This window comes from Rutilus rutilus (assembly GCF_951802725.1).
Source record: "Rutilus rutilus genome assembly, chromosome: 20".
In the NCBI taxonomy this organism is placed as follows: Eukaryota; Metazoa; Chordata; class Actinopteri; order Cypriniformes; family Leuciscidae; genus Rutilus; species Rutilus rutilus.
The window spans coordinates 3720780-3747041 of NC_140225.1; the positions used below are offsets into that span (position 1 = coordinate 3720780).

General features: G+C 36.5%; 1 protein-coding gene across 2 annotated transcripts in view; it reads right to left on the reverse strand.

The window, feature by feature from the left end:
* Nucleotides 1-21513, reverse strand: part of anapc1 (anaphase promoting complex subunit 1) — a 71139-nt gene extending 49626 nt beyond the window's left edge. Inside the window, exons 1-16 of one of the 2 annotated variants that reach the window (XM_084390778.1) lie at nucleotides 21319-21510; nucleotides 20077-20313; nucleotides 18640-18795; nucleotides 17922-17964; nucleotides 17655-17755; nucleotides 16910-16992; nucleotides 16715-16788; nucleotides 15298-15440; nucleotides 13216-13439; nucleotides 11275-11484; nucleotides 11085-11180; nucleotides 10861-10951; nucleotides 8917-8982; nucleotides 6858-6995; nucleotides 4756-4896; nucleotides 2816-2876 (exon numbers count right to left, since the gene is read on the reverse strand). In XM_084390778.1, the coding sequence (XP_084246904.1) occupies nucleotides 2816-2876; nucleotides 4756-4896; nucleotides 6858-6995; nucleotides 8917-8982; nucleotides 10861-10951; nucleotides 11085-11180; nucleotides 11275-11484; nucleotides 13216-13439; nucleotides 15298-15440; nucleotides 16715-16788; nucleotides 16910-16992; nucleotides 17655-17755; nucleotides 17922-17964; nucleotides 18640-18795; nucleotides 20077-20289 (1840 nt within the window). In that variant the 5' untranslated portion in view covers nucleotides 20290-20313; nucleotides 21319-21510. Of the gene's footprint in view, nucleotides 1-2815; nucleotides 2877-4755; nucleotides 4897-6857; nucleotides 6996-8916; nucleotides 8983-10860; nucleotides 10952-11084; nucleotides 11181-11274; nucleotides 11485-13215; nucleotides 13440-15297; nucleotides 15441-16714; nucleotides 16789-16909; nucleotides 16993-17654; nucleotides 17756-17921; nucleotides 17965-18639; nucleotides 18796-20076; nucleotides 20314-21318 lie in introns of both variants that reach the window. The other variant, XM_084390779.1, reaches the window with a different exon arrangement.
* Nucleotides 21514-26262: the final 4749 nt, after the last annotated feature.

Sequence of the window (26262 nt, forward strand, 5' to 3'; positions counted from 1 at the left end):
CTCAAACTGATTTCTTAAGCAAACTGAGGCTACAATTCACACGGACTCATCAAAACTGGACAATAGAAGATTGAGAAAACGTTGCCTGGTTTGATGAGTCTCAATTTCTGCTGCGACATTCAGATAGTTGGGTCAGAATTTGGCGTAACATGAAAGCATGGATCCATCCTGCCTTATATCAACAGTTCAGATCGTTCAGATCCGACAAATCTGCAGCAACTGCATGATGCGTTCATGTCAATATGGACCAAAATCTTTGAGGAATGTTTCCAGCACCTTGTTTAATCGATGCCTCGATACCTCGAAGGCAGTTCTGAAGACAAAAGGGGGTCCAACCGGTACTAGCCGAGTGTACCTAATAAAGTGGCCAGTGAGTGTACATCGCAATTCTGACTTTATTTCTCGCAATTACGAGTATATATCTCGCAATTCTGACCTTTTTTCTCAGAATTCTGACACGCAATTCCCAGTTTGTAGCTGACTTTCTTTCTCCAGGTTATTAACTCTGTTAAGGTGCACCTAATTATGTGGACGAAATGACTGTCTATATCACGAAATGCATATTTCACTCAAGAAAAGTTTTGGTAATATGTACATTCCATTTTGTGTTCATATTGATGGACAAAATCATTCACTAATTCAATTCATATTCTGTTAATTCTGAGAAAAATAGTCAGAAGCACGAGACAAACTCAAAACTGCAAGAAATAAAGAGAGAATTGTGTGCTATAAACTCACAATTCTGAGAAAAAAAGTCAGAAATGAGAGATGATCATTCAAAATTGTAAAGATGATGAACACAGTTAGGGTTGTGAAATAAAAAGTCGCAATTAACTTTAAATTTTTTATTCCATGGTGGAAATGAGCTTATATAATTTAAGTGAGAGAATTTCATGACTATCACTACTTCTCGTAATTTTGGGTTAGTAATTTAAACAAACCCCTATTTCAAAGTATTAAATTCAGCTTGTAATTTGTACCACAAGCTTGTGCTAGTGAAAACTTCACTGGTTAAAATACAATTCCAGCAAAATGAGTAAAAGTAGTTTTTTTGTTCCCAACTAAACATAAATTAGGGATATCTAAAATGGCATTTTCCACTTCTTTCATTTTATTTGTTATCGTTCAGCGTCACACCACCAAACTCTCAGTGACTTTGCCTAGAGCTTAATTAGCAAACAAACTCCAAAAGGTCAGGATGGACCTGAATAAAATGTCACTTTATTAGTGGTACAAAGCCCACCACTTTCAAACTAAAGCACTTATTAACAGGAGGCTGGCATTAATTGAGAAAATTGTAAAGAAAGCTGGATGGGTAGATGTCGCACGCAATCAGTCTAAGACGAAAGGCCAAGAAAAAAAATGAATCCGCCACGGGAAACCTGCACCCGCAGTTGGGATGCGAGCGCTGTTTGTCCATTTAAAAGTCATCGCCGTCATGCTAGCATGCTTTGGGTGGTTTCTAGGTGGTGAACATTATAATTGTAAAAAGTCAATAGAAAAAGTAATAGCAAACCGCTCTAATGACATGAACAGACCCTAAGCATGTATCATGTACACTTCCTGAAATAATTATAGCAAACACATTAGAAAAGGTCACATGTCTAAATGTAGAAAGTGGCAGGAATGACTCACAGTTTTACTTCGCAGTAAAGCACAAGTGCGTTCATTAGTGACAGATCCTTGAGCACATCATTTATGCCATATAAATCAGGATCTGAGTTCTACAAAATAACTACACAAAATACTGATAGGTCTCATAGGAGTGTGGCTGGAAAAACGGCAATCTCATTAATCAAGTTTTTGTGCACCATGGTGGTAATTTAATTTAATACAAAATTATACTGTTAACAAAAATATGAAAAGATATAAGCAATAATGTACTAACAAAGTTTCTCTAGAATTTTTTTATTTTATTATAATCAAATTTTTTTATTATAATTTATGAAATAATCTAATCATAGTCTAAAATTAATGAACATGAAATTACTAAATATTCTTTACAAAAATAACACTTTACAATAAGGTCTCATTGTTAATGTTAGTTAATGCATTAGCTAACATGAACTAACTTTTTAAAGCATTTATTAATATCTTTGCTAATGTTACTTAAAAGAAATAAAATAGTTTATGGATTGTTCATGTTAGTTTATAGTGTATTAAATAATATTAATTGAATTTATTGACTTGACATTTATACTTATTTAGGTTTATTTATAGAATGTAATTATGTGTATGTTTGTGTTTCATATGAGTGGTCTGGCAAAATTTCCCTTATGGGATTATTAATGTTTTTCTTACCAGATACAAAATTTGGTTTAAAAGAGAGTGAATAATATTAATAAATGCTATAGATTAATAAATGCTGAAGACATATTGTTCATTTTATTAACTAATGTAGCTAACTAATGTGAACAAATTAAACCTTAATGTAAAGTGTTACCAAATACTGACTGAAAATATTTTTGTAAGTAAAAATCATTTTGTAATTTTTGTGTGAACACTTAAATAAAAAAATCCCAAATCGTTCTGCCCTAAATGCATGGTTTGCAAACCAAAAAACAGTACAAATATGTGTTTAATTATTTTTATTTTTTATTATTTTTATTCTGCACTCCCCTACAAAATCACCCACCCATTCTAGAATTATTAATTCCAAATATAGCTATAATATATTTTTTGAAATGAGTGTTTTGATGGTTTGTTGTGCCTTTTCAAGCTCACAAACAGCTTGTGACTCAGCTCTTGTGCTGCATTTGAAGCAATGCATCACACTGTTGGACTGTGGAGTTTTTATACGAGTGTACTCTCTTACCCAGCTCGGAAGTGGCCACCTCAGGAATGGTGATTCTTAACATGGAACCGGAGCTCAATTCCTAAACAAAAGAAAAGTGAGAGGCGGATATTAGCAGCACATACTGAACCGCAGACAACATCAAATAGAGTCCGAACCTAAAGGCGTCACGTTGCTAATTATATCTGGTCGAATTTATTCAAAAGCAAGCAGGCTATTGTTGTTCCCTTTGCTAAAATAAATTGAAAACAAAAGAACAATTGCATGCAGAAAAATTCCAGCAGGCATTCTACAATGACTTGGATGAAAACAAACCTTAGACTGGCTATTTTTAAACCCCTTTCTCTGAAGCATATCATCCCACATAAGTCGGTTGTGGCGAGATTGCTTTGACAGGCCTGCGAGGGGATTTCTTCTAGTAGGACATGCCGTTCAGTGGGAAATGACAACGCAGAGGGGCAGACTGCAGGGGACCAGACTTTATTGAGTCTTGTCAAAACAGTGACGGGCTCCTGGTGCACATGTCTGTCCCTCAATTACAGCCGGGCACTGAACGACAAAAGCAATTACCAGCTCCTGCCTTTAGCAGCAGTGGTCAGCACAAACACAAGCATCTTGACCCTCTCTGACATTTCTGAAAATGCATTTAGAATGCAGCTCCTACATTTATGTCAATGGTACAGACAGCGATATATGGAGTGAGCCAGGTCGATTCACCGCAACATATGTGGGCATTTTGAGATTACTGCCATCGGACAAAAGCTGTGTCCACTTTGCTGAAGAACAGAAGAGTGTTCCTTCCAAAATATACTGGCAACTTGTGAATCTGGGGTCAATAATGTGTAAATAAATAAGTGTTAATTTTATACCTCATTTGTTATCAATGAATAAAATATATTGTCCACTATTATGCATAGGCTAAATTGAAGTTAAAGGGACAGGTCAACCAAAAATTAAATCATTTACTCACGCTCATGTTGTTCCAAACCTGTACCGAGTTTCTTTCTTCTGTTGAACACAGAATATGATTTTGTAAAGAATGTTTGTAACCTGACAGGTGACGGTAGCCATTGAATTCCATAGTATTTTTTTTTTTCCTACTATGGAAGTCAATGGCTACCGTCAATTGTTTCATTACCAACATTCTTTGATATCTTATTTTGTGTTTAACAGAAGAAAGAAACTCATATAGGTTTGGAACAACTTGAGGGTAAATGAATGTAAGTAATGGTGACAGAATTGACAAAAATCCCTTTAATTCGGCAAACAATGTGTCTAAACAAATGTATTGTGCACGGTATATTAGAGATCCAAGATATATTGGTAATTATATCAGTGTCGGCCAATATATATTCATTAATTAATTATCAGGATTGGATGGAATCAGCTGATATTGGAAACACATAATATCACATTGGAACTGATTTTCAAAGTCTTTTTATACTCTTTTTCAGTTGTCAGTCTGTTAAAAGGTCATTAAGTCAGCATGAAATTAAAATTCACCATATATATATATATATATATATATATAGTGTAAATGCATGTTATAGATAATATTAACAATTCATCCATGCATATGTTTAATTTTATATTAAATATATAAAAAATATGATCAATAACATTTTTTTCTTCTCGATAATCTATTACATTTAGAAGTACGTCACAATACGGAAGAAAAATCTGCCGCTGCTTCCGTTTCGTTGGGACTTTTAAAGTCTGGTTTTAATTAAAAGTGTGCATGAAATATTGCAAACTGCAGCTTCATGAACAAGAGATAAATAATTATAGCTTAATAATACCAGCCATCATATCAATTATTACCCATTCTTAAAATATTCAGCCATCAGTATCAGCGCACCCTTATTGTACAGCCCTCTCTAAAAGAGCATGACTCTGTTTGAGTCTGGAATATCAATAAACCAAATGCAGAGAGGGGGTTAGAGGTGCCGGGCTGCACTAACCAGCGTGACTCTGTTGCTGACGGGGTCTCGGAGGGTGTGGATATGAGGTGCAGCCTGCTGGAAAGGAGAGTCTTCCAGCCATGATGATTCGTGGTGCTGCGTCGTGCTGCGGACCTCCAACACAGGGGACGGCATGCCAACCTTAGACCAGGAGATGAGGAATCAGATAATTAAACATTACACCATTAAACACTGATGTTGCACGTTCATGCCCATCCCTTCTATAGCCACCTGTTTCCATTTGAAGTGCCCCTGTTATGCTTTTTCAGATTTTACCTTTAATTCAGTGTGTAATACAGCTGTCTGTGAATGCAAAAAGTCATTCCAGTCTTCCTGCTCGAACCAAACACATTTGCATAATGGCAGTCTATGGTTTTCATTGGCTGCCCGCGTACGACGTCTACTTTGAACCGCCCTCAAACCCTGTAGTTGTAGCTGAAGCTTGGAATAATTTGGTTCGTGTTGTTGACATGTCAAGAAGACACTGTTTTCTGTGCTGTGAATCCACTTGACATGCACAATTGATACAGTAAAACAACGCCTACTGTTCATATCACTGCGTATCAAATGCTGAATAAGAGCTGAAATTCAGATACGGTAATGGATATGGATGTGCCCCTAAAGGGACATGTTTAGGCTTGCTGCGGTAATCGAATGCATTACAATGCATCAAATTTAATTTATCTCGTCAAGCTAGTAAGGAGAGATGACTGACAGGACGATGGTGGAGGATTTGATGCACAACAGATCCTGAGAGTCATTGACAAATATCTAACCTCGTAAAATGTAGAGTCACTACCACCACTCCCAATACACAGAGTACACGTGATTGCTATTGATTTAGATAGACTGAATCCCTATATCAAACTGTTTTAGACACTGAGAGAAAAGCGGTGATGCTGCAATGTGTATCATGAGAAAATTAAAGTGTTTTTTTAACTGCATGTAAAACCTCAAAAACAAAATTAAGGAACCTTAATGGGGGCACTTTAACATTCACTTTCCTATCAAAAAAGGCATGAAACTAGGCCGGAAACTTCTGGTCAAAGAATGGAAAGCCCCCTCTGCACCTGCACTGGATTTGTGGCGCGCCGCTCTGGGTCAGCTGGCTGCCCTTGAACAACTGTCCTATAGGTTGCTTGATAAAGTGGAGGAGTATAACTTGAAATGGGGGAAGTATCATTCATACACTTTGGGTGTTTAATGGCGTTCTGGCTCATAAACATAGCATTTAACTAGAAAACATGACTGATGGATACATTTTGATAGAATACTGTACCTACATATAGGCAAGGTTGTAGACTCAAGAGTTCTGTGCATCACTGTCTTTTTTTTTATGTTATAATTTTATAATATGTATTTATAGTACAGTTTTTGTCTATGGTCGTGTTATGTCTTCCTTTCATTCTATTTTGTTGTATGTGTACTGCTTCATTTTTCTGATGGATTTTTTGTGTTTAAATCTGAAAAACCAATAAACAAAAAAAAAAGGCATGAAACGCTTTGAAAATATTACTAAAAAAGGTATTTGTGGCTGCTTTCTTGGTAGTAAATTACCATCATAAAAAGGAACAAACAGTGAATGAAATTTGTTTGTCAACACAAGTACATCATCTGCCCTGAGTACATCTGTATTTCTCGGGATTTGAAGTGAACAAAATAAAATGCTGTTTGTGCTTTAGGGGACATTTGCAGAAGCTTTTATCAATGGTGTAATACTTCATGTTAAATGGTCTAAAATTAAATACACTTACATTTGGTTTGATTAATAATTTACTAAGCATTCTATCAATCATGTAGGCTACTTGATCTCCGTTTCACGAAATTAGATTATCAAACCAGCCTCATGTTGTGGGCCAAGTTGTTTTTGTTGTTTAAGAGCAAAAAATAATGGAGATATTACTGTGATTTAATACTGATATTGATCCATTTGTAAGAACAAAGTGGAAGGCCATTAAGCATTAGGACATAATATCAAGAGTCCTCTCTAAGAATGTGGTCTTGTCTTACATATATGACTCAATTAGTGTGTCACTAATTGGCTACAATATAACACACACACACACACACACACTCCCTCAATAAGCACATTGCAGTAGTACCTCCTCCAGTCGGCTCATATGCTGAACTGTGGCCCTGGCGGGGGTGCTGATGTTCTCCAGAGGAGTGATTAACTGCGGCTGGTGGTTCTGCACACTGAAGCTAGGAGACAGAAGGCCAGGGACAAACACTTTGCTGACCTGGAAGTGAAACAGTCATGATTATTAGCTTAAAAACTGGACGGTTTTGAATTACAAAAGGCTTAAAACTGAATTACTTTGTAGCTAATGAGAATAATAATTCTGTTTATGTATATAAAGCAGAGGTGTCAAACTCAGCTTGTGTGTACCTTAAAAGGGCTGACTGAAAATTAAAGACAAATTTCATCACTCATTATACTTCAAATTTTTGTTTTTATTTTAGTCTTAATTTATCGATTTTCTTTAAACATATTATGTAACAAACATTAAGTCTGTGCTCAAACCATTTTATTTACTGAAGGGCCTTGCTAAAATTGCCAATGTAAATTTTTTTAGATATTAAACAAAGTCCATATGTTTATGCCTTGGTATTATAACAGACTTTTGTTTTTGTTTTAAAAGCATGTTTGAAAGGTTATTTTTCGATTTTTGTCGCTTCCAAAGACATTATTGTGTATTTTACGAACTATGAATGTTTTTACTAGTACATTTGTCGTTGTATATAACGAACAGTTGTGATTTATGACAAGTGTTGAGCAAGTCTGTCTCTTAAGGCCCGTTCACACCAAGAAAGATAACTATTAAAGATAACTATAACTATTATTAACATCCACACCAGCGCACAATATCTTTGTTTATTATTAGCGCACTGCAGTTTTGTGGTCTGCCTCTTTAAATTCTCGAGTTCTTTAAAGCAGGATGGATTCTGATTGGCTGGAACAAATCATTCTGAAATTGATTCCAATGGCTTTGTGCCATTATCGTTATAGTTGTGGTGTACACTCTACAATCATTATAGTTATTGTCCTTAGTCATGAATTCAGCAGTTCATCACGTGTCGTGCACTGAACGTTCTGAATACATGTGTGATACGTTTGAAGGGTTATTACTCACAAGAAAAGCAGTAACTGATTGACTGGGCAGCACTAACTGAGACATTTCGTTCAAGTGTTTGTTTTTTTTAAATTAACTTGCCGGGCCGCATGAAATGAGCTGGCGGATCGGTTTTGGCCCACGGGCCTTGTGTTTGACACATGTGATGGAAAGTATAATGACATGCTACTGCAAGATAAAAGTGTCTCTCGATACTAAAGACCCTGAAACCTAGTATTTTCCAAGTCTAGCTCTCTAGTGATTGGCTGAAAATTGCATTGATCAAGGTGACGTTCAACAGAATACAAAAGCGGCATCGCAGTGTTATTGGTCTTAATATATAGTATGTGATGGTGATCTGTCCAATATAATAAAAATGTATGTGTGTGTGTGCGTGCATGCATTATAGGACAAATCACCATCACATACTATATAACTATAAGAAGAATAACATTGGGATACAGCCTTTGTATTCAGCCTTTGTTGGATAGGTCACCTTGATCAATCATATTTTTCAACCAATCACTAGAGAACTAGAACTAGAAAATTGCTTAGAGGTGAGTCATCCACATCTGAAACACACATTATCATCAGTGCTGGAGAGAAAGAGGCTTTTTATACATCAATCATGCATACATCTGTAAGTATCATTTAATGACATTAATAAATTGTATGAATCTAACAGTATAAACAGACATGCCTGTGTTTCTACAAAGAATCACTGTATTCTCTCTGGCACTAATGACAATCTCTCATCCAGATATGAGTGACTCACCTGAAACCAATTTTCAAATCTCTGGTGATTGGTGGGGAACATGATGGAATGAGATGATGTATTAGACTCAACACTAGGCTTTTGAGTGCAAATTGTAATGCACAGATGCCTTTGGCTTTTTTAATAAAAAAAAGAGAGAACTATGCATGGTGGGGACGCTGCATATTACAGACTCAGACATCTCAGAACAAAAGAGCTGAAAGTGGAAAAATGATTCAGGCCACTAATAATGTCATTTCAGAGGTGAAAACCGCAGATGCAATCAAGCCTCACCCGTGTGACTCCTGTGTACAACACCAGACTTCCATTGGCCTCGAGCACCAGCATAGCATGAATGTCCTTTCAAGAAATGAAGAACAAGAGGACATTTAGGTCCTGATGACGACAGCAAAATGACAACGACACTTACAACTGACATTCAAGATTTACAGGCATTGAGTGTTTGTTTTTTTAAACTGTAAATTATTCATCATGAGAAGCAGCAAGATCTGATCACAATGAATTAGAAGAAATGTGACTCTACACAGAAACGGCATTTGCAACCCATTTAACATTGATTTTCCAATTTATTGGAAGGCGAAAAGTGGGCGTTTGGCTATTAGTTAACATTAACCAACAGGAAACACGAATAACTTTCAATAACTTAACTTAAAAATGGCACAGATGAATTATGCACAATAATAGCAGAAAAGTGTATTACGAAACTCGTTACGGTGTTCATTTCAAGTTCACTTTATTATTAATCTTATTGTGAACGATACATCCATGCATTTGTTTTGTTACTTTTTTTGTGACCTCGTAATTTAAATTAAAATGTCGTAATTGGAATTTCTGCAACTTTCTTAAAATCAACAAAGACATCGCATTTGGATCTGCCTCCGTTTTTGAATGCAATGCCCACATCTCAAAATCCAATACCCAACCGATGGATAGAAGAGTCTCCACCATAAATTTTTTGTTTTTCGATAATCCATATCACACAGATGCACGTCACAATACAGATGGAAAAATTTGCTACATTGTGACTTGAACAACAGTGAAGATAAAAGAGAAAATAGTTTCAAGGACACACCAAGATGACATATGCTTTACATATTTCCTCTCATATCCACCTTAGAATGTGGAAGTAAGCTATTTTCTTTGAATGTGCGACATTTCTGATTCATTAGCCATTATAGGTAAATAACTAGAAACATTTAAGTGCAGTAAACGGTAACATTATTTCTGCAATTTCTGTAATTCATCAATTACATGGGGCCTATTATGCCCTTTTTCAAAGATTTGATTTTGTTTTTGAGGTACCGGTATACTAGAATAGGTTTTAATGGCTGAATGTAAAAAAATATATAAAAATTATATATATATATATATATAAAAATCACATATTTTACATTAGCAAGTCCCATCTTCTGATTTGGAGCCACTAATTAACAAATATATATTGGATAAATGGCAAACAGAATGGGATTAATGTGAAACTAACAAACTATTTGGAATAAATCCTGTGATTGAATGAAGATGCATTTACTCCTTTAAATCCAGACATGACCAAGTTGTGCATACAAGGCGTCCAATAGGCCACACCAGATTAACCCATGGACATTTACTTGCAAGGGTGAAGAACAACCAAAATGCAAATATTGTAGCACCAACAAGTAGATAAAACACATGCTTTTGGTCTGCCCAATTTTTTATGTCATGAGACAAAGATTATTATCAGGACAAACTTTTAAGGACTTATTTTGTAAGTATCTTATGTATAACATTTTGTTTTATAACAAACAATTCGTTTTTTTCTCTCTCTGATGTATAATCTGTATTTGCAATGATATAGCCTGTGAAGCTGATGAGGCAATAAACTTAAATACTACTACTCCTACATTGTTGCGGCTCCTCTCTTCAAAGTCTGTCAGTAACGCTCTGTTTAGTTCCTGTCTCTATGAAGATCCTCCTTCCCTGTGCTCTGATTGGACTGGTGTGTTGTGATTGGTCAACCACTTCGAGTGTGTTTAGTAAATGTCACGCCCCTTACCATAACCGTGATTTTCAACACACCATTAACACAACTGAACCCAGCCTCGTGCCTTTTTGTTGTGTATGCCTTGAGTGGGAATTATTTAAATGAGGAATATTGATGTGTTTGTTCCCGTAGGAAAACAAGGTTGCACCATTCGTAGATCAACTATTTGACTCCAGTCCTCTAATTCAAATACTCACCTCAAGAGGGGCGGCATCTTTTGCGGTGATAACAGTTACTGATGCAAATATCAGTTGAGAAGTTTCATTGCTCTCAAGAAATTTTACACACCTGCAAATAGCACACAAGACAGATCATTTAGCTTAAGATTAGAAGCACTAGAGCTTTAAAATTAAATAAATAAAGCAAATCAGTCTTTCCCATTATTGTAGAAGCAAAATAAATAAATAAGACACACATTCACCTGAGCTGCTGGTGGGACTCGACCAAGAAGCACAGGTACCTGTTCTCACACAGATCAGAGGTGATGAAGACTTTAGAGGCCTGGCAGCCTTTCTCCCTGTAACATGGACACAACACTGATTTCAGGACAAACATCAACAGTAACTTCATGCTCTCGGCTCATAAACACGGCACGACAAAACTCAGCGGACCTGGAGATAGCGGTGGTTTCTGTCCACAGTTGCTCGATGCAGAGGTCTGGTAGAATGGGCTCCATCTCGGGCAGCAGGGCCGTGTCGTTCAGGGTGCTGTTGGGAGAGGCCAGGATGCTGTGGCCACGCGGGGACGGGGTGTGGCAGGACATGTTGAAACGCTGAGTTCCAGAGAAAGAGGGCACGGCGATGCCAGGGGAGTGAGCCCGACTGATGTAAAATTAAAGAGACACCAAAAGAGCACATTTAGACACAATTGAGCACATTTACCCATTTAACATATTTTTTTTCTTAACTTTTATTATATTAATTTATATTTCAGTCAGGACCACTTTGAGAATGAAATTTATTGACAATCTTTGCTTAGGCTCTAAGGTGCTCGAGCTGCCATAATAGACAGCTTGAGATACATCTTTGAGACACAAATCCCCCAAGCCTTTTAAAGGAGAACTATGCAGTTTTTTTTTAGCTTAATTGACCTTAACTGAACAGCTTCGGAGTCATTGGAATGGTTATATGACTTTTTTCGGGTTGAATGGTGGCCGTCTCGCTTCCCCCTAGCGCCTTTGAGCGGAAAAAACACCTTTGCAACTTTGGGCCGGCGGGCCTCAGCGTCAGGAAGTATCGTGTGATAACGAATTGCTTTACGGCACTGCACACATACATTTATGCTAGCCTTCTGTGTATCATTCATGCCTCAATGGACATGGCTCCGTGCGTTCGCTGGCTTCTTTGAAAACAAATGCATATGACCAGAGGGAGAAGATGGGAGGGGGGAGAGTCGCCAACGAGTTTTTACGACAGTGTTGTCAAATATCTATTCCGAAGCTGTAGGGGGAGCTCTGTAGAGAAACCCGCGAGCAAAAAGCAAGAAAACAGCGAAGAAATTGCCAAAACTGCATAGCGCCACTTTAATAACCAAATGTTTTTTAGCATATGTTTACAGAAGGAGATACAATGATTACGTACATAGAGTTTCTCTATTATGAAGATGCTAGGAGGTGAAGGGGTGGAGGTGGGTGTAAATGTCTGTGTGTCAGACTGCGGAGCATTCGTTGAATGAGCTTAATCTATTAAGTTGATTAAAAATCTTTAATCTTATAGTTGATTAAAGTAGGTGGAGTAACCAATCAGCTAAGCGTCAGCTGATATTGCTCAGCGATCAGTGGTCTGTCTGAACTACGCTTGAATTCCATTCGATCACTCAAGCTCTATTTAATATTTACACTACCATTTAAAAATTTGTGGTCGGTATGACTTTTTGTTTTTTGAAAAAAGTCTCATATCTATTTGATAAAAAATTTAGTAAAAACAGTAATATTGTGAAATGTTACAATAATGTAAAATAATTCAAATATGCTGATTTGGTGCTCAAGAAACATTTCTTATTATTGTCAATGCTGAAAACAGTTTTGCTTCTTAATCTTTTTCTGAAAAATGTGATACATTTTCTCTTTGATAAACATTTCAAAGGAACAAAATTGAATTGAAATCTTTTGTAACATTATAAATGCCTTTACTGTCACTTCTGATCAATTTAATGAATGCTTGCTGAAAAAAAATTAAAAATAATTTATTTTTACTGCCCCAGTAGTGTATATGAATCATTTTTGCACAAAAATCTTCTACTGCCTACATAAAATGTACATATGAAGAGTTCAGATGCAAAAGCCTAAGTGCCATCTGAAATTTTCTTCTAGAATGATCATTTTTATCAAGCTCGTATATTTAAGTTCAGTAATTTCCCTTAAATGGCAATGAAGTTTACCTATTAATTGTCATTTAAGTTAAATTACTGAACTTAAATATACGAGCTAGATAAAAATGATCATTCTAGAAGAAAATTTCAGACGGCACTTAGAGGCTTTTGCATCTGAACTCTTCATATACTGTGTACAATATACATAGCACAGAAAGAGCATGAGTAGTGTGTAGACATACCTGAGAGCAGCCATGTTTGAAATGCTAGGCGAGTGAACCCGGGAGTGCAGGGCCGGAGAGGCAGGAATTCGGCTCTGGTTGTGCAGAGCGTGACAGTGCAGGGGCGAGGCGGGCGAGTCCAGCCGGTTCACGTTTCTCAGGTGGGTGCTGAGGAAGCTGGGGGCTGCATTGGGAGTTTGAACTGAACCGGGCTGGTCTGGACACTTCAATACTGTGGTCTGCTCCTGCAAAAACCACACGGACATGCAGAACAGGTCCAGATGTTTGATCACTTTTTTTTAAGTGTAGCACATTAAGTTCATGCACAAAATTCCTCTTTTAAGGAAAAAATATATATATATCTATTAAAGATTATTTTTATTAGTACCACAGTAGTGCTCAGGTAGTTTTCTCATTAACATTATGGTGTGATTTTCTGCTAATTAGAGATATTTCGCTTCAATGACATAAAAAGATTCCAAATTACTTCACTTTAATTTACTTTATATTAGCCATTAGTAAAAAATCTAAATAGACACCAGTGCTGGTGATCTTATTCAATCCAGTCTTTAGACAAGATTAGGTAAATGGTTTAAGTGGATTAAAGACATTTAACACAGTTAAAGCAACACCAAAGCACTTTTCCTCTTCGGTCCCCCTACAGGTTGGAAGCGGAATTGTCCATTACCACTGTCGTAAATAATTTAGCCCACCGCAGCCTACCGTCGCACGCATGCTATTTGTTTATCCAGCACCGGCTTTGGAAATAACAATGTCCACAGACAAGGTAGAGTATGTTGCATGATTTTATGAAAGTATGATGTATTGTGACATCAGAAACAGCTATTTTCTATAAGGCTCCACCTATCGGCTATAGTAACGCTTGCCGTAAAGCAAGTCAAATTTGTAGTTTATTATGTCTCATTCGAACTACAGATCCGCTCCCCGATCTGGCAAACTTGCATAGTGCGGTTATAGCCGATAGAGGGCCGCAAAGCGAATGCAGAAGTGCCGGTCACCCTGTTACGAGTTGACGATTTTGGAAACATTATTTTAAGGTACAAAAGAATCTTTGGTGTTGCTTTAATGTGCCCCTATTATGCTATTTTAAAGGTTCCTCATTTTGCTTTGGAGGTCTCCTACAATAGGTGTACATGCATCTAAGGTCAAAAAACACATTGCACCTCATTTCTCATTCTACTCTGCTCTGATAGGTCAGATGGCCCAGTCTGTTGTGACTGGTCAACCACTTACAGGGCAAGTTAGAAACGAAACGCCTATAACCATTTCTGAATTTCAGCTCTGAATCTTCCTCAGCACATGATACAGAATGATAAGAACAGTAACAATAGGGTTTGGAAGTGCATGCAAAGTGGATCCTCGGCGAAGAAAAAAGCATCTTCTCGACATGAACAACACGAACCAAACTCTTCCAGTCTCAGCTACAACTACAGTGTTTGAGGGCGGGGCAAAGTAGACGTTGTTTGCAGGCGGCCAATGAAGACCATAGGCTTGCATTATGCAAATTGTTACAAACCTAGGTTACGCTTTATTTTTCAGGTGTCATAGTTACAGTGTAATTATATATTTAAGTACTGAGTAATTTTAAGCAACTACATGTTCTTACTATAGGGTTAGGGTAGGATTAGGATTTGGTTGAGGGTTAGTTGCATGTAATTATGCATAATTTACTGTTATTACTATGGTAAGTACATGTAACATATGTAACAAGGACACTGTAAGATAAAGTGTTACCGAAACCAACATAGGTTTGTAACAGGAAGTGAGACTGAAATTGCTGACGACTCGTTTCGGCAGTTTTAGAATTAATTCTTTCTTTTAGGAGACAATAACTTTATTTGTTGTGCACTTTGATCTTTAAAATTTTGCAGACCATTTACATGCTCAAGCAGCTATATTACACACTCCATGAAAGGTAAGATTAAAAAGAAAAAAACATAATAGGGTCCCTTTTTTAACATTTTTAATCTCAAACGTTAGAACATTGACCAGTTCTAATATAATAATGTCATCCTCTAACCATTAACAAAAAAAAAACACAGAAATAGGATATTTCATTATGAATGCACGAAGCAACCATACCTCAGGTGTGACTTTGCGTAGGGTCCAGACGGTGTGTGTGCACTGCTGCGTGTCGTACGTCATGATAATGGAGGGCTTGAGGCACGTGAACACCACTCTCTGAGCGCTGTCTGAAACATACTGGAGTCGGGCCTCAAACAGACCTGAACCAATGAGTGGGAACAACAAGAGCATCAGCATATGACATATTCTGAAGTCAGAGATCGACAATACATCAGTGTCATTATTATAGAGTTAATTCAATGGTGTGTCCAAAACTAACACTTTCCAAGTGCCAAATGTATGCTATCCGATCGTGAAAAGACCAGGTGTAAATGCTCTCCGAAACGGATTTAAATCCGATCACTCAAACCACTTTAGGAGGTGGTTTAATATGCATTCTGAAGTGAAACTGGACAAGTGTAAATGCATCTGGTTGTTGAAGCCACATCTATAAATTTTACTCCCCCAAAATTGTAAAAAATAATAAAAGAAATAGGCAGATATGACAACGCTACTGCAACACGTATATGATCCCACAGATATGGCCTGCCACAGACGAGTAGCCTCAGCAGACGCGCAGACTGCCACAAATGAAAATGTTCAGCGTCGCATCCTGAATCTCAACGCAATCATCTTCATTAAAAATACTAAATTAGAAATGATTATAAGACTAAATTATCTTACCAGTGCTGATGCCGCTTTCAAATTAGGTAGTAATAAATGACATGCAGCTCATATCTGTTGCTTTTGTTGACGTGAACGGAAACTGAAAATCAGATTTTTATTTATTTCGTGGAAATACATTTATGAGGTCAAGTGTAAATGGAACAGTTTTTTACAAATTGGATAACTATATGATCAATAAAAATGCATGAAGTGACCAGATGTAAAACCGCCCTAATATGTAAGAAAAACTACAACTCAATAATCACAATATATAACTGTAATTAGAACAAAATGTAATTAATATAAATAATACTAAGTATAGCTTCATGGCCACTGTAAAGAAATATTTTATATCACTTGCCATTGACAGGTAGGTAATTTTAGACCATGGGTCTCAACATTAATCCAATAAATGTTAATTTAATAAATGGTCTTCGTAAATATGGCTTAAATGGATAAGTTCCAAAACAGAGGACCACAGAGGACACAAGTGCAAAACCATGAGACTTTGTGTGTCATAGTGGAAAATAATTAATAATTGCATTTAAACACTTAAAAAAAGCCAAATCTTAAACATTCCTTCCTGAGGTACAGTGCTGTTATTGTTATAAAAGAAAAGAAAAATTGTCTTTGGCAACTAACTGAAATAAAATAAGTTGAAGTTTGAAGCTGAAGTACTAAAATTACTAAAAGAATATTAATAAATCATATAATAAGTCACAAATAATACTAAAATAACACGAATAAAGTACAAGTTATCAAGTCTTACCGCTGGACTTACAAACGACAGGAGCGATTTCATCTAAGGGATGCAGCATGCTGAACAGGGTCGGGAGAGGTTCCCTGATAACAAGATTCAAATCATTCAACACCATATTCATACTTACACAGGCATCTTTCACAACGCTCAAATATAAGCACTTACAGTACTAACATTCTGCATGTTGAAAAATAAAATACATACCTGATGGGGCTCATGGGGCCGTCAACTGTAATATTTTTGCGCTCCAAAAGCAGGCCGAACTTTGTTGACCAGAGAGCGGAGACCTACAAACGAAACCCAGTAACAGTCGATCAAGAGCTTATGGAAATAGTATTTATGCAAGGATTATAGACAGCAAAGGGACATTGTTACTATGCACATACTATATTTACAATAGCAGAGTTCTCAATGCTGTATTGCTTGTATTCAATTCTAGACATTTTTACAAACAAACAGACAAACTTTTATTCTATTATGGAAAAAATGCAATGTGCAATGCCAAAGTTTCAGGCTCCCATTTGCCTTACGCCCATTTAAATGCATAAGTCTGAAATGTTTAGGAAAAGCCTCTGGGGCAACATGCCAGAATATGCTCGTGCAAAATAAAGCCAGCATTAGTCAAAACTGTAAATTGCGCTGTCTAAATACTGTTACTAAAACCAAAACCGCCCCCCTTTCCTGCCTGCGTGCCAAATAACCCATTATGCCTCATGAAATGGACAACTACCACACATAATCAGTCACTGAGCTAAAAAAGACAGTCAGGCTGGCTAAATCCCTGATGGCACTAGCAAACGTTCTGCCCGTGACAAAGGCTCTGCTGCAAACACGCAAGGATGATACAGCCATTTAAACCGGCTTTGTGAGCGAGGCCTCTGTCAATTGTTTTTAGACATAGATGTACTGTGGAGAAACCCCAACAGACACAGACATTAAGCATTCTGACCTGGAAGGGGAGTGGAGATATGAACTCTTTGCCACTCATGCTGTGGACGTTCACACAGGTACTCTGGACAATACACACCGTCTGCTCCACAACATCCTTTACTGGAGATTAGGAGGAAAAATAATCACTCAACAACTAAAAATCGAGTCAGCATCATATACTTGCTCCTGAAGCAATTAAGCATTTAAAACGCAATAAAGTAATATATAAATAAAAAAACTTGTGTGGCAACAATAATATAACAACAAAAATGTATAAAATTCTTACCATGTTTTTTAGACTGAGGAACGGTGAAATGACACCATAGAGCCTATAAAACAATGAGTGAAATTATATTATACTGAATTATGAAAAGTATGAAAAGTGATTCTTAATACAGAAGCCCCAAAAAGTATTTGAGCACTTCAAAAATACAAGGGGGCTGAATAATACTTTTATTCAGCAATGATGTATTAAACTGATCAAAAGTGATAGTTATAAGGTTACAAAAGATTTCTATTTCAAATAAATGCTGTTTCTATTTATCAAAGAATCCTGAAAAAAAAAATCTGTCACAGTTCCCTCAAAAATATGAAGCAGCAACAACTGTTTTCAACATTAATAATAATCAGAAATGCTTCTTGAGCAGCAAATCAGCATATTAGAATGATTTCTGAAGGATCGTGTGACACTGAAGACTGGAGTAATGATTTGATCACATGAATAAAACATATTACAATAGAAAACACTTATTTTAAATTGTAAAAATGTTTCACAATATTATTGGGGGGGTTTTTTAGCTGTTTTTGGTTCACATAAATGCAGTCTTGTTGAGCTGAAACATAAACAAACCTTACCAACCCCTAACTTTTAAATGGTAGTGTATAGAATTGATATATTGTATTACCTAAAAAACACCAAATGGTAATTATTATATTTTCTCCAGAATTGGCTTGGAAAAGTGAGGTTTATTCTGAGAAAAGGTTTAGCACAAGTTAGACAGTACCTGCTGAACTGGGCTGTCCACCGTGAAGGCCTTGTACACATATGAGGCTTGATTCTTACTGCCACGACTCCAGATGACCATGTTTCCAGCCACATACAGCTCCTCCTCATATTCAACCTCATCAGGAGCAGTTCCCTTCCTCAGCCGCCAGCGCTCCTGCCAATCACACCATAATCATACTTAAAGGGATAGTTCACCCTCATGTCCAAACCTGTAAGACTTTCGTTAGTCTTCGGAATATCTTTTTTGATTAAAGGGGTCATAAACTGGCTTTTTTATATTTTTTATATTGTTATCTGAGGTCAACTTATGACGTTCACTTGGTTTTTTACATTCAAAAACATCAAAATTAATAAGTAATAAGCTATTTTCTACCCTGGTTTTGAGCCTAGCTCCCGTGCCGCATTGAAGACTTGGAAGTAAACGCACACAGCTATGATTGGATAACAGTTTTGCATATTATAATGAGTTTCATGTAATGCATGAATCGGTGGGCGGGGCTAAACAGGCAGTGTTGAAGTAGGCGTTGATCTTCTTCTGCGGAGGCGGGGTTTGATACCCTTTGACGTCATAGATCCCCACTTTGAAAAACCTGTCGTCCGCTGTGTCTGGTGTCAATAAAAGCTCAATGACCTCTTATATGTCAAAAGCTCAAGGAAAATTTGATTTCTCAGTTCATCACCTGAGCAAGAACAATCTGAGCAATTTCTGTCCCTTCATTGACAGTCTACGCAACTGACACTTTGTCGCTTCAAAAAGTTCATAAAGAGATCGTAAAACTAATCCATATGAATTGCGCGGTTTAGTCCAAACTATATGTAAAGACAAGATCGCTTTATATATGATGAACAGATTTAATTTAGGCTTTTATTCACATAAACAATCATCAGCTCACACATCAGTTATGATAAACGGAAGCTCATGCATGTTCGCTTGACGTGCGAGAACCAATGAGGTTCATTCTCTGTTACGCAGCACGTTTGAGTTTCAGCAAGAGGTTTGTTCTCATGTGTCAAGCAGGTTCGGTTGAGCTTCTGTTTATGTTCTCTGATCAATGTTTATATGTGAATAAAAGCCTAAATTAAATCTGTTCATCATATAAAGTGATCGAGACTCCTCAGAAAATTAACTAAACCGGTCAAATCATATGGATTATTTTTACGATCTCTTTATGAACTTTTTGAAGTGGCAAAGTGTCAGTTGCGTAGCAGTCAATGGAGGGACAAAAATTGCTCAGATTTAATCAAAAAGATCTTAATTTGTGTTCCGAAGATGAACTAAAGTCTAACAGGTTTGCAAAGACGTGAAGGTGGTTTTTGGGTAAACTAACCCTATAAAACATTTAGTATTTTAATTAACAAAAGTTTGCTTTCACTTTAAGGAAAAAGAGCAGTGCAAACATGCTGCTAAACATCTCCTTATACGGGGAAAAACTACCTTCTCTCGCTCCTGTAGAGTGACCTCCTGAAGGGATCCCACGAGCCCAGCCGCCCCGTCAGAGGACCAGAGCTCAGAGGCCGGCTGGAGCTGCCGCAGCTGGAGATTCACGGCATTCGGGTGATTTTTGCAGTGCTCACGACCGAATGGGACAAACGACTGCAATTCGCCTGCGGCTATCATTGTGGCTCTCTCTTCATAGATGTGCGACATGAGTTCCCAATATCAGCATTATTTCTGTGAAACACAAGGACATAGAAAGAAAATGGTGTTATTAATACAGAATGGGTTGACATTTATGTTACTTTCAGTTTAGCAGCAAATTAAGTCTGCATTATTGATGACCTTTTGTATCATATTATACAACATATAATATCTCAAACATCTTTTCAAAAGCACTTTTTGGAGCATATGTTAATTTTGACATTGCTGCTGCTTTTCACAAAATATGACTCAGTGCTCAATGAAGCACATAAAAAAATAGGTGAATGTGCATATTTAATGAAAAACAGCATAAACATCCAAAACACAAATGAACATGGTCGTGCAAGACCTTATATGTTGCAACATTAGATAATATATATATATCTTTGAAATTGCATTATAATTGTACTATACTTAATATAATAATAAGCCATCATTATAGCATAACTCACTGCCCATCTGTTTGTCGGTCTATACATGTCTTTCTCTCAGTTTATATGACAAAACATCTGTGCATATATCCACCTATCTATCTATCAGACATATAGGCCTACATATCTAATCTATCTATCTGTCTATAATTCTATCTATTGTTTTATCTATCCATCATTCTGCCTGTCTATCCATCAATCGTTCTGTCTATCTATCAACACACATATTTTTATTTCCATACAACATCTATCTGTCAATCTATCAGTATATTTAATGAACTGTAGTATCAACTGTCCACCTAAAATCACCACACAAAGCAAAAGTTTATCAGCTGCAGACAAAAATAAAACATTTACTGCAGTTTTTAATCCAGTGTCATGTATCAGTGACAGTTACATTTGTTATGGTTCATTACTTAATGAATTCCGGGGAAATCCTTTAGTAAATTCCTCAATTACACTGCACATGACCTTTTATCTTTTGTTTTTGCTTGTAACGTGTAACAGTGTTTAGGGGAAAAACACGAAACTTTCTATATTTCAGTTAGACTGTCATCCTGTCAGCATTAGCAGCCGAGCTACTGCTAACATCCGCTCGAATCTTCACCTGCTAATAACAAATAGTCGATCTTCCTGTCCTGGAGTGCGGTCCTTCCCTTTGACAGATGCCTCTCCCTCTGCAATCGCCTGCTCGTTGAGCCCAACATACAAACACATCAAAGTATGCAGTGAAAACCGATCGAGCAGAGCACACTACACTGTTTCAAATGAACGCGGACATGTTGTTATCCCGTGACGCACTTCCGAACTTCTGACCAATCAGAGAGCTGCGTTCTGGAAGCGCAGTCGCACGCATCTGTCGGGACCACAATGTGAAGTGATGGTGCTATCATTCACTGTAATGGCTTTAGCGTGGTTTTTCGATACATGCCGTGGATTACCACCATGGTACTTTACACAATACCATAGTATTATCACGTATATGGCCACAAAAATATATATATATTTCCGTGGTGCATGTCCAAAAAACCCCAGTATCTTGGCAGTATTTTTCTTAAAGAAAGGTGTCAACATTGAAAATCATATATTTTATTTTGTATCCTTTGTATGGCATGTGGACTGAAAGCATGGGAAAACCTGGCCAGTACCCCTATCTGTCTATAAAATGTAAAATAGGAATTTTAAATAGATGTGAAATGCTAGTTCGATAGCTATATTCCATTACATATGACCATTGCATGAGATCCTTTTCAAAACTAAATACAAAACCTGTCGTAATTGAAGTTGACAAAAAGATTGAATCCCATATTTGGTGATAATATAGCAATAACAAGAGATTTATACGCTTTTCTTTGTTGTAGGCCGGTGATTTTTGACCAGGAACACCTACAAGTGGGACTTTGTTCCATTTTGTACAAAACAAACTTCCTGGTTAATACATTAAAGCTATGAGATAAACAGCGCAAATTATTTTGTTGAATATTGACAAAACTGTCCACAAATAATGGTTTTTTCACCCAAAAACTGCTGGTGCATGAGCTCAGATCAATGAGGCCTACAATCAATCAGTTCCAAAAAGAAATACAAAACCTGTGCTAATTTAAAAGAAAACAAGTTGACAAAAAGATTGAATCCAATAATTGATGATAATATGGCATAACGAGCGATTTTCAAGCAATTTTTTAAAAGGCCGGTCATTTTTGACTGGAAGCATCACAGGTGTTACAGGGTTTTCAACACAGCACAAGGGTTAAAATAATACAATTACTAATATATTAGAGCAGATTTAGCCATTGTGGTGTTATTCATTGTGGTGAATAATAATTTTATTATTCACCACAATCAAAAATATTTATTTATTTAAATTTTTGAGACATTTTGAGCCCCCATTGGAAGTTTACTATAATAGCCTACACGTCTGTGTGAGTGCCTGTATAAAGACATTCGTGTAAACACGGGACAGCACAGATATTGATTTATTTTTAATGCGCTGATGATTAGACTTCTCATGTGACTGTCTCTTAGGATTAATCGACTATGTTGTTGTATTCTTCATTTCTAAATTGATTCGGATAAAAGCGTATGCTAAATGAATTAAAGTAAATGTTAAACTCCACAAATCTGCTTTACAGCTTCATAAAAATGACAAAAGATTTTGTATGTAATGTTGATAAAATAATAAATAAATATTTGTATTGTATAGCTATGATTTTGAATACCACCCATATTTATTCTCTGAATATTGGAGATTTCTTAATCATGAACAAAATAACTGCATAGCAACAAGCACACTAAAACCTAAAGCCACAGATTATTAATAACACTTTTCTATTAGCTCTCGAAGGCTGCAGGTCTTAATAAGTTGAATTTGAATTATCATGAAGAACAAGGTAGTGACTCTGGAGCCCTGAGACAATGAGATATGAGATATGTATGCTTGGAAAATCAATTTTAGAAAACTTGCTTGGTATTTGATGCAAGCATACTGTATTTTATGCATGCTGTATAAAAGGTATTCATATTTTGATATGTATATTTGTTTTGCAATCAACAGAGAAATCGATTCTGTTTGAGTGAAACCAATAGAGGTTCTGAGGTGGTATTGAATTTCAGGCATTTTATTTCCCATAAACTCTGACACAATAGAGATGGATGTGTTGAGATCAATATGAATTCAATAGAGACGGGATAAAGGTTGCACGCTTCCTCTATAGACTTGCAGAGATTCTTAATGTACACTAGATAGTGTGTTCCTGAATGAATGTGTGTTGTCATTTCACTCGATTATTTTTCAATAAAACTCCTCCCTCTCACACATATGGGAAGCATCACCTCAGATTGTTTCTGTGTATTACTAAACCCAAGTCTTTCCACTGCATGCACAACTAAACTTCAGCTACTTTAGTTAAATTGGCAATATCGAATGCAGAACTTCACAATATGACAGAGTCGTGCGAAGAAAATATTTCGCCAATGACTGAGAGCTGTCACATCCATGTCTGAGTCAAGAGCATATACATGGGCAATGGGAAGAAACTGCATGATGCTCATGTGTGAGATGACGTACGGAAAACAGTCAGTGTGCAAAGATGAAACTATTAGTCATAGGACAACACACAGGCTTGAAATATTCTATGGCAATCAGCATTAATTATAGAGTTGTGCATAAATGTGTTTGTGTACAATATTTTTCAATTCTAGATAGATAGATAGATAGATAGATAGATAGATAGATAGATAGATAGATAGATAGATAGATAGATAGATAGATAGATAGATAGATAGATAGATAGATAGATAGATGTACTTCTTTTTTTAAATGCATTTCTAAAATAAATATAATTTAGATTGAAATGGATGTACTACGCTAAATAAACCCCCTAATGCGATTGGCCGAGTGGAGTGACGTCTCGGGAGGATGATGCTGTTGTCTTTAGCTTTGATTACAGATCTAATGATGCTCTGATAGCATTATTGAAGCTAATGTCCTCCGTGTGGCCAGATATACAGATGTATTTACTGGATTAATCTGGATGCACTTAAGGGTTTATCTAACTGATCCGTCACAGGGTTTTTGGGCCGCAGTATAAAGATATTGACCAGAACTGACTCTTCTATGAATTTCAAGACAAATGAATAAACTAAATATTACAAACCTAACATCAACATATTGATGCATTTCTTAAAACTCTTTCAGTTTGTTGGAGCTCCTTAAAGACATTTTATTCATTTTTTTGACAGTTTATTGAGAGGTAACGACTTGAACCTGCAGCTTGTTGAGTCAAGCATCTTTATTTCTATTGCTCATATCTGGTGTTTCGGATTTGAACAACTCCCTAACACTATATTAAACTCCGCCATCTAATTGATCCGGATAAAGGAAGTCTCACGCTTAGATTCTGTCTAGATGCTACGGAGTGAACACAGAACAGAGACTGAAATTGTTTTTGTCGACTTGATTTATTGGCATCACATCTGCAATCTGCTTCCCTCATTAATCACTTCATCCAGAAGGATCCAGACCCAGAAAACAGCCTTCCAGATCAAATCATTAGAATGCTGTTCAGGTCACAGGTCGAGTGGTCCCTGTTACTGCAGAGAAATGTGTAAACCAGGACTCGTCGTTCCAACTATGAGGACAGTCCTAATGCCAGGCCAACGGCTAACATAATATTACTGAGAATAAATGACGACTTTTCAAAGTAATGAGTGATCAGGACAACCGTCTCTAGGGTCTTAGTGGACACGTATGCATATAAACATTTCCTGTGTTGATGCTTTAAAAGAGTCTGGTTTATGTCACTATAGCGGCTCTCCACAACTGACCATGTTTGTTCATTATTTTGGCAGTGATGTATTTAATGCAGAGAATGATCCTGTTAGCAAAGGGATTGAACCGGGGTTAAGATGAGGGTAGACTACAGCTGTGCAAAGATATCCTTAATCATATCCATTCATCTTATGTTTGTTTAAAATAATCTTTCTGTATATCTATCCATCGTTCTATCTATCTATCTATCTATCTATCTATCTATCTATCTATCTATCTATCTATCTATCTATCTATCTATCTATCTATCTATCTATCTTTCTTTCTCTGTCTGTCTATCTATCTTTCTATCTGTCTGTCTATCATTCTGTCGTTCTATCTATCCATTGTTCTGTCTATCATCTATCTATCCATCTATCTATCTATTCATCTATCATTCTATCCATTGTTCTGTCTATCATCTATCTATCCATCTATCTATCTATCTTTCTTTCTCTCTCTGTCAGTCTATCTATCTTTCTATCTGTCTGTCTATCATTCTGTCGTTCTATCTATCTATCCATTGTTCTGTCTATCATCTATCTATCTATCTATCTATCTATCTATCTATCTATCTATCTGTCTGTCTGTCTGTCTATCAATCTATCTATCTATCTATCTATCTATCTATCTATCGTACTATCGTACTATCTATCCATTGTTCTGTCATCTATATATCTCTCTGTCTATATCAATCTATCTATGCATCTATCTATCTATGCATCTATCTATCTATCTATCTATCTATCTATCTATCTATCTATCTATCTATCTATCTATCTATCATTCTATCTATCCATTGTTCTGTCTATCATCTATCTATCTATAAACATTTTTTTGTAAAAATCCATATAATATTCCCTTTAATGTTTTTTTGATCAGTTCCAAATTTAGGGGAAAAAATGACAAAAGGAATTTTGTGCAGGAATTATTTTTTACCTTGGGAAGTCCTGCTAGGTTTATTGTTTCATGTTTCATGCTCGCATCTCTTCTTTGACCAAAAAATGCATCCATGCAAACAAATATCCAAAGAATGAATCACCAGGAATGACACAAAACATTCTGAGCAATCACAAACTTGATTTCACCAGTGTGTGTGTGTGTGTGTGTGTGTGTGTGTGTGTGTGTGTGTGAAGTGTGCCTGCCGACCAATGACGAACACATCCATCCCAATGGGACTTTCTTCGTGACGTATTAACACAAATCAAATCTGATTGTCTTCCTCTCTGATGGAAAGTATTC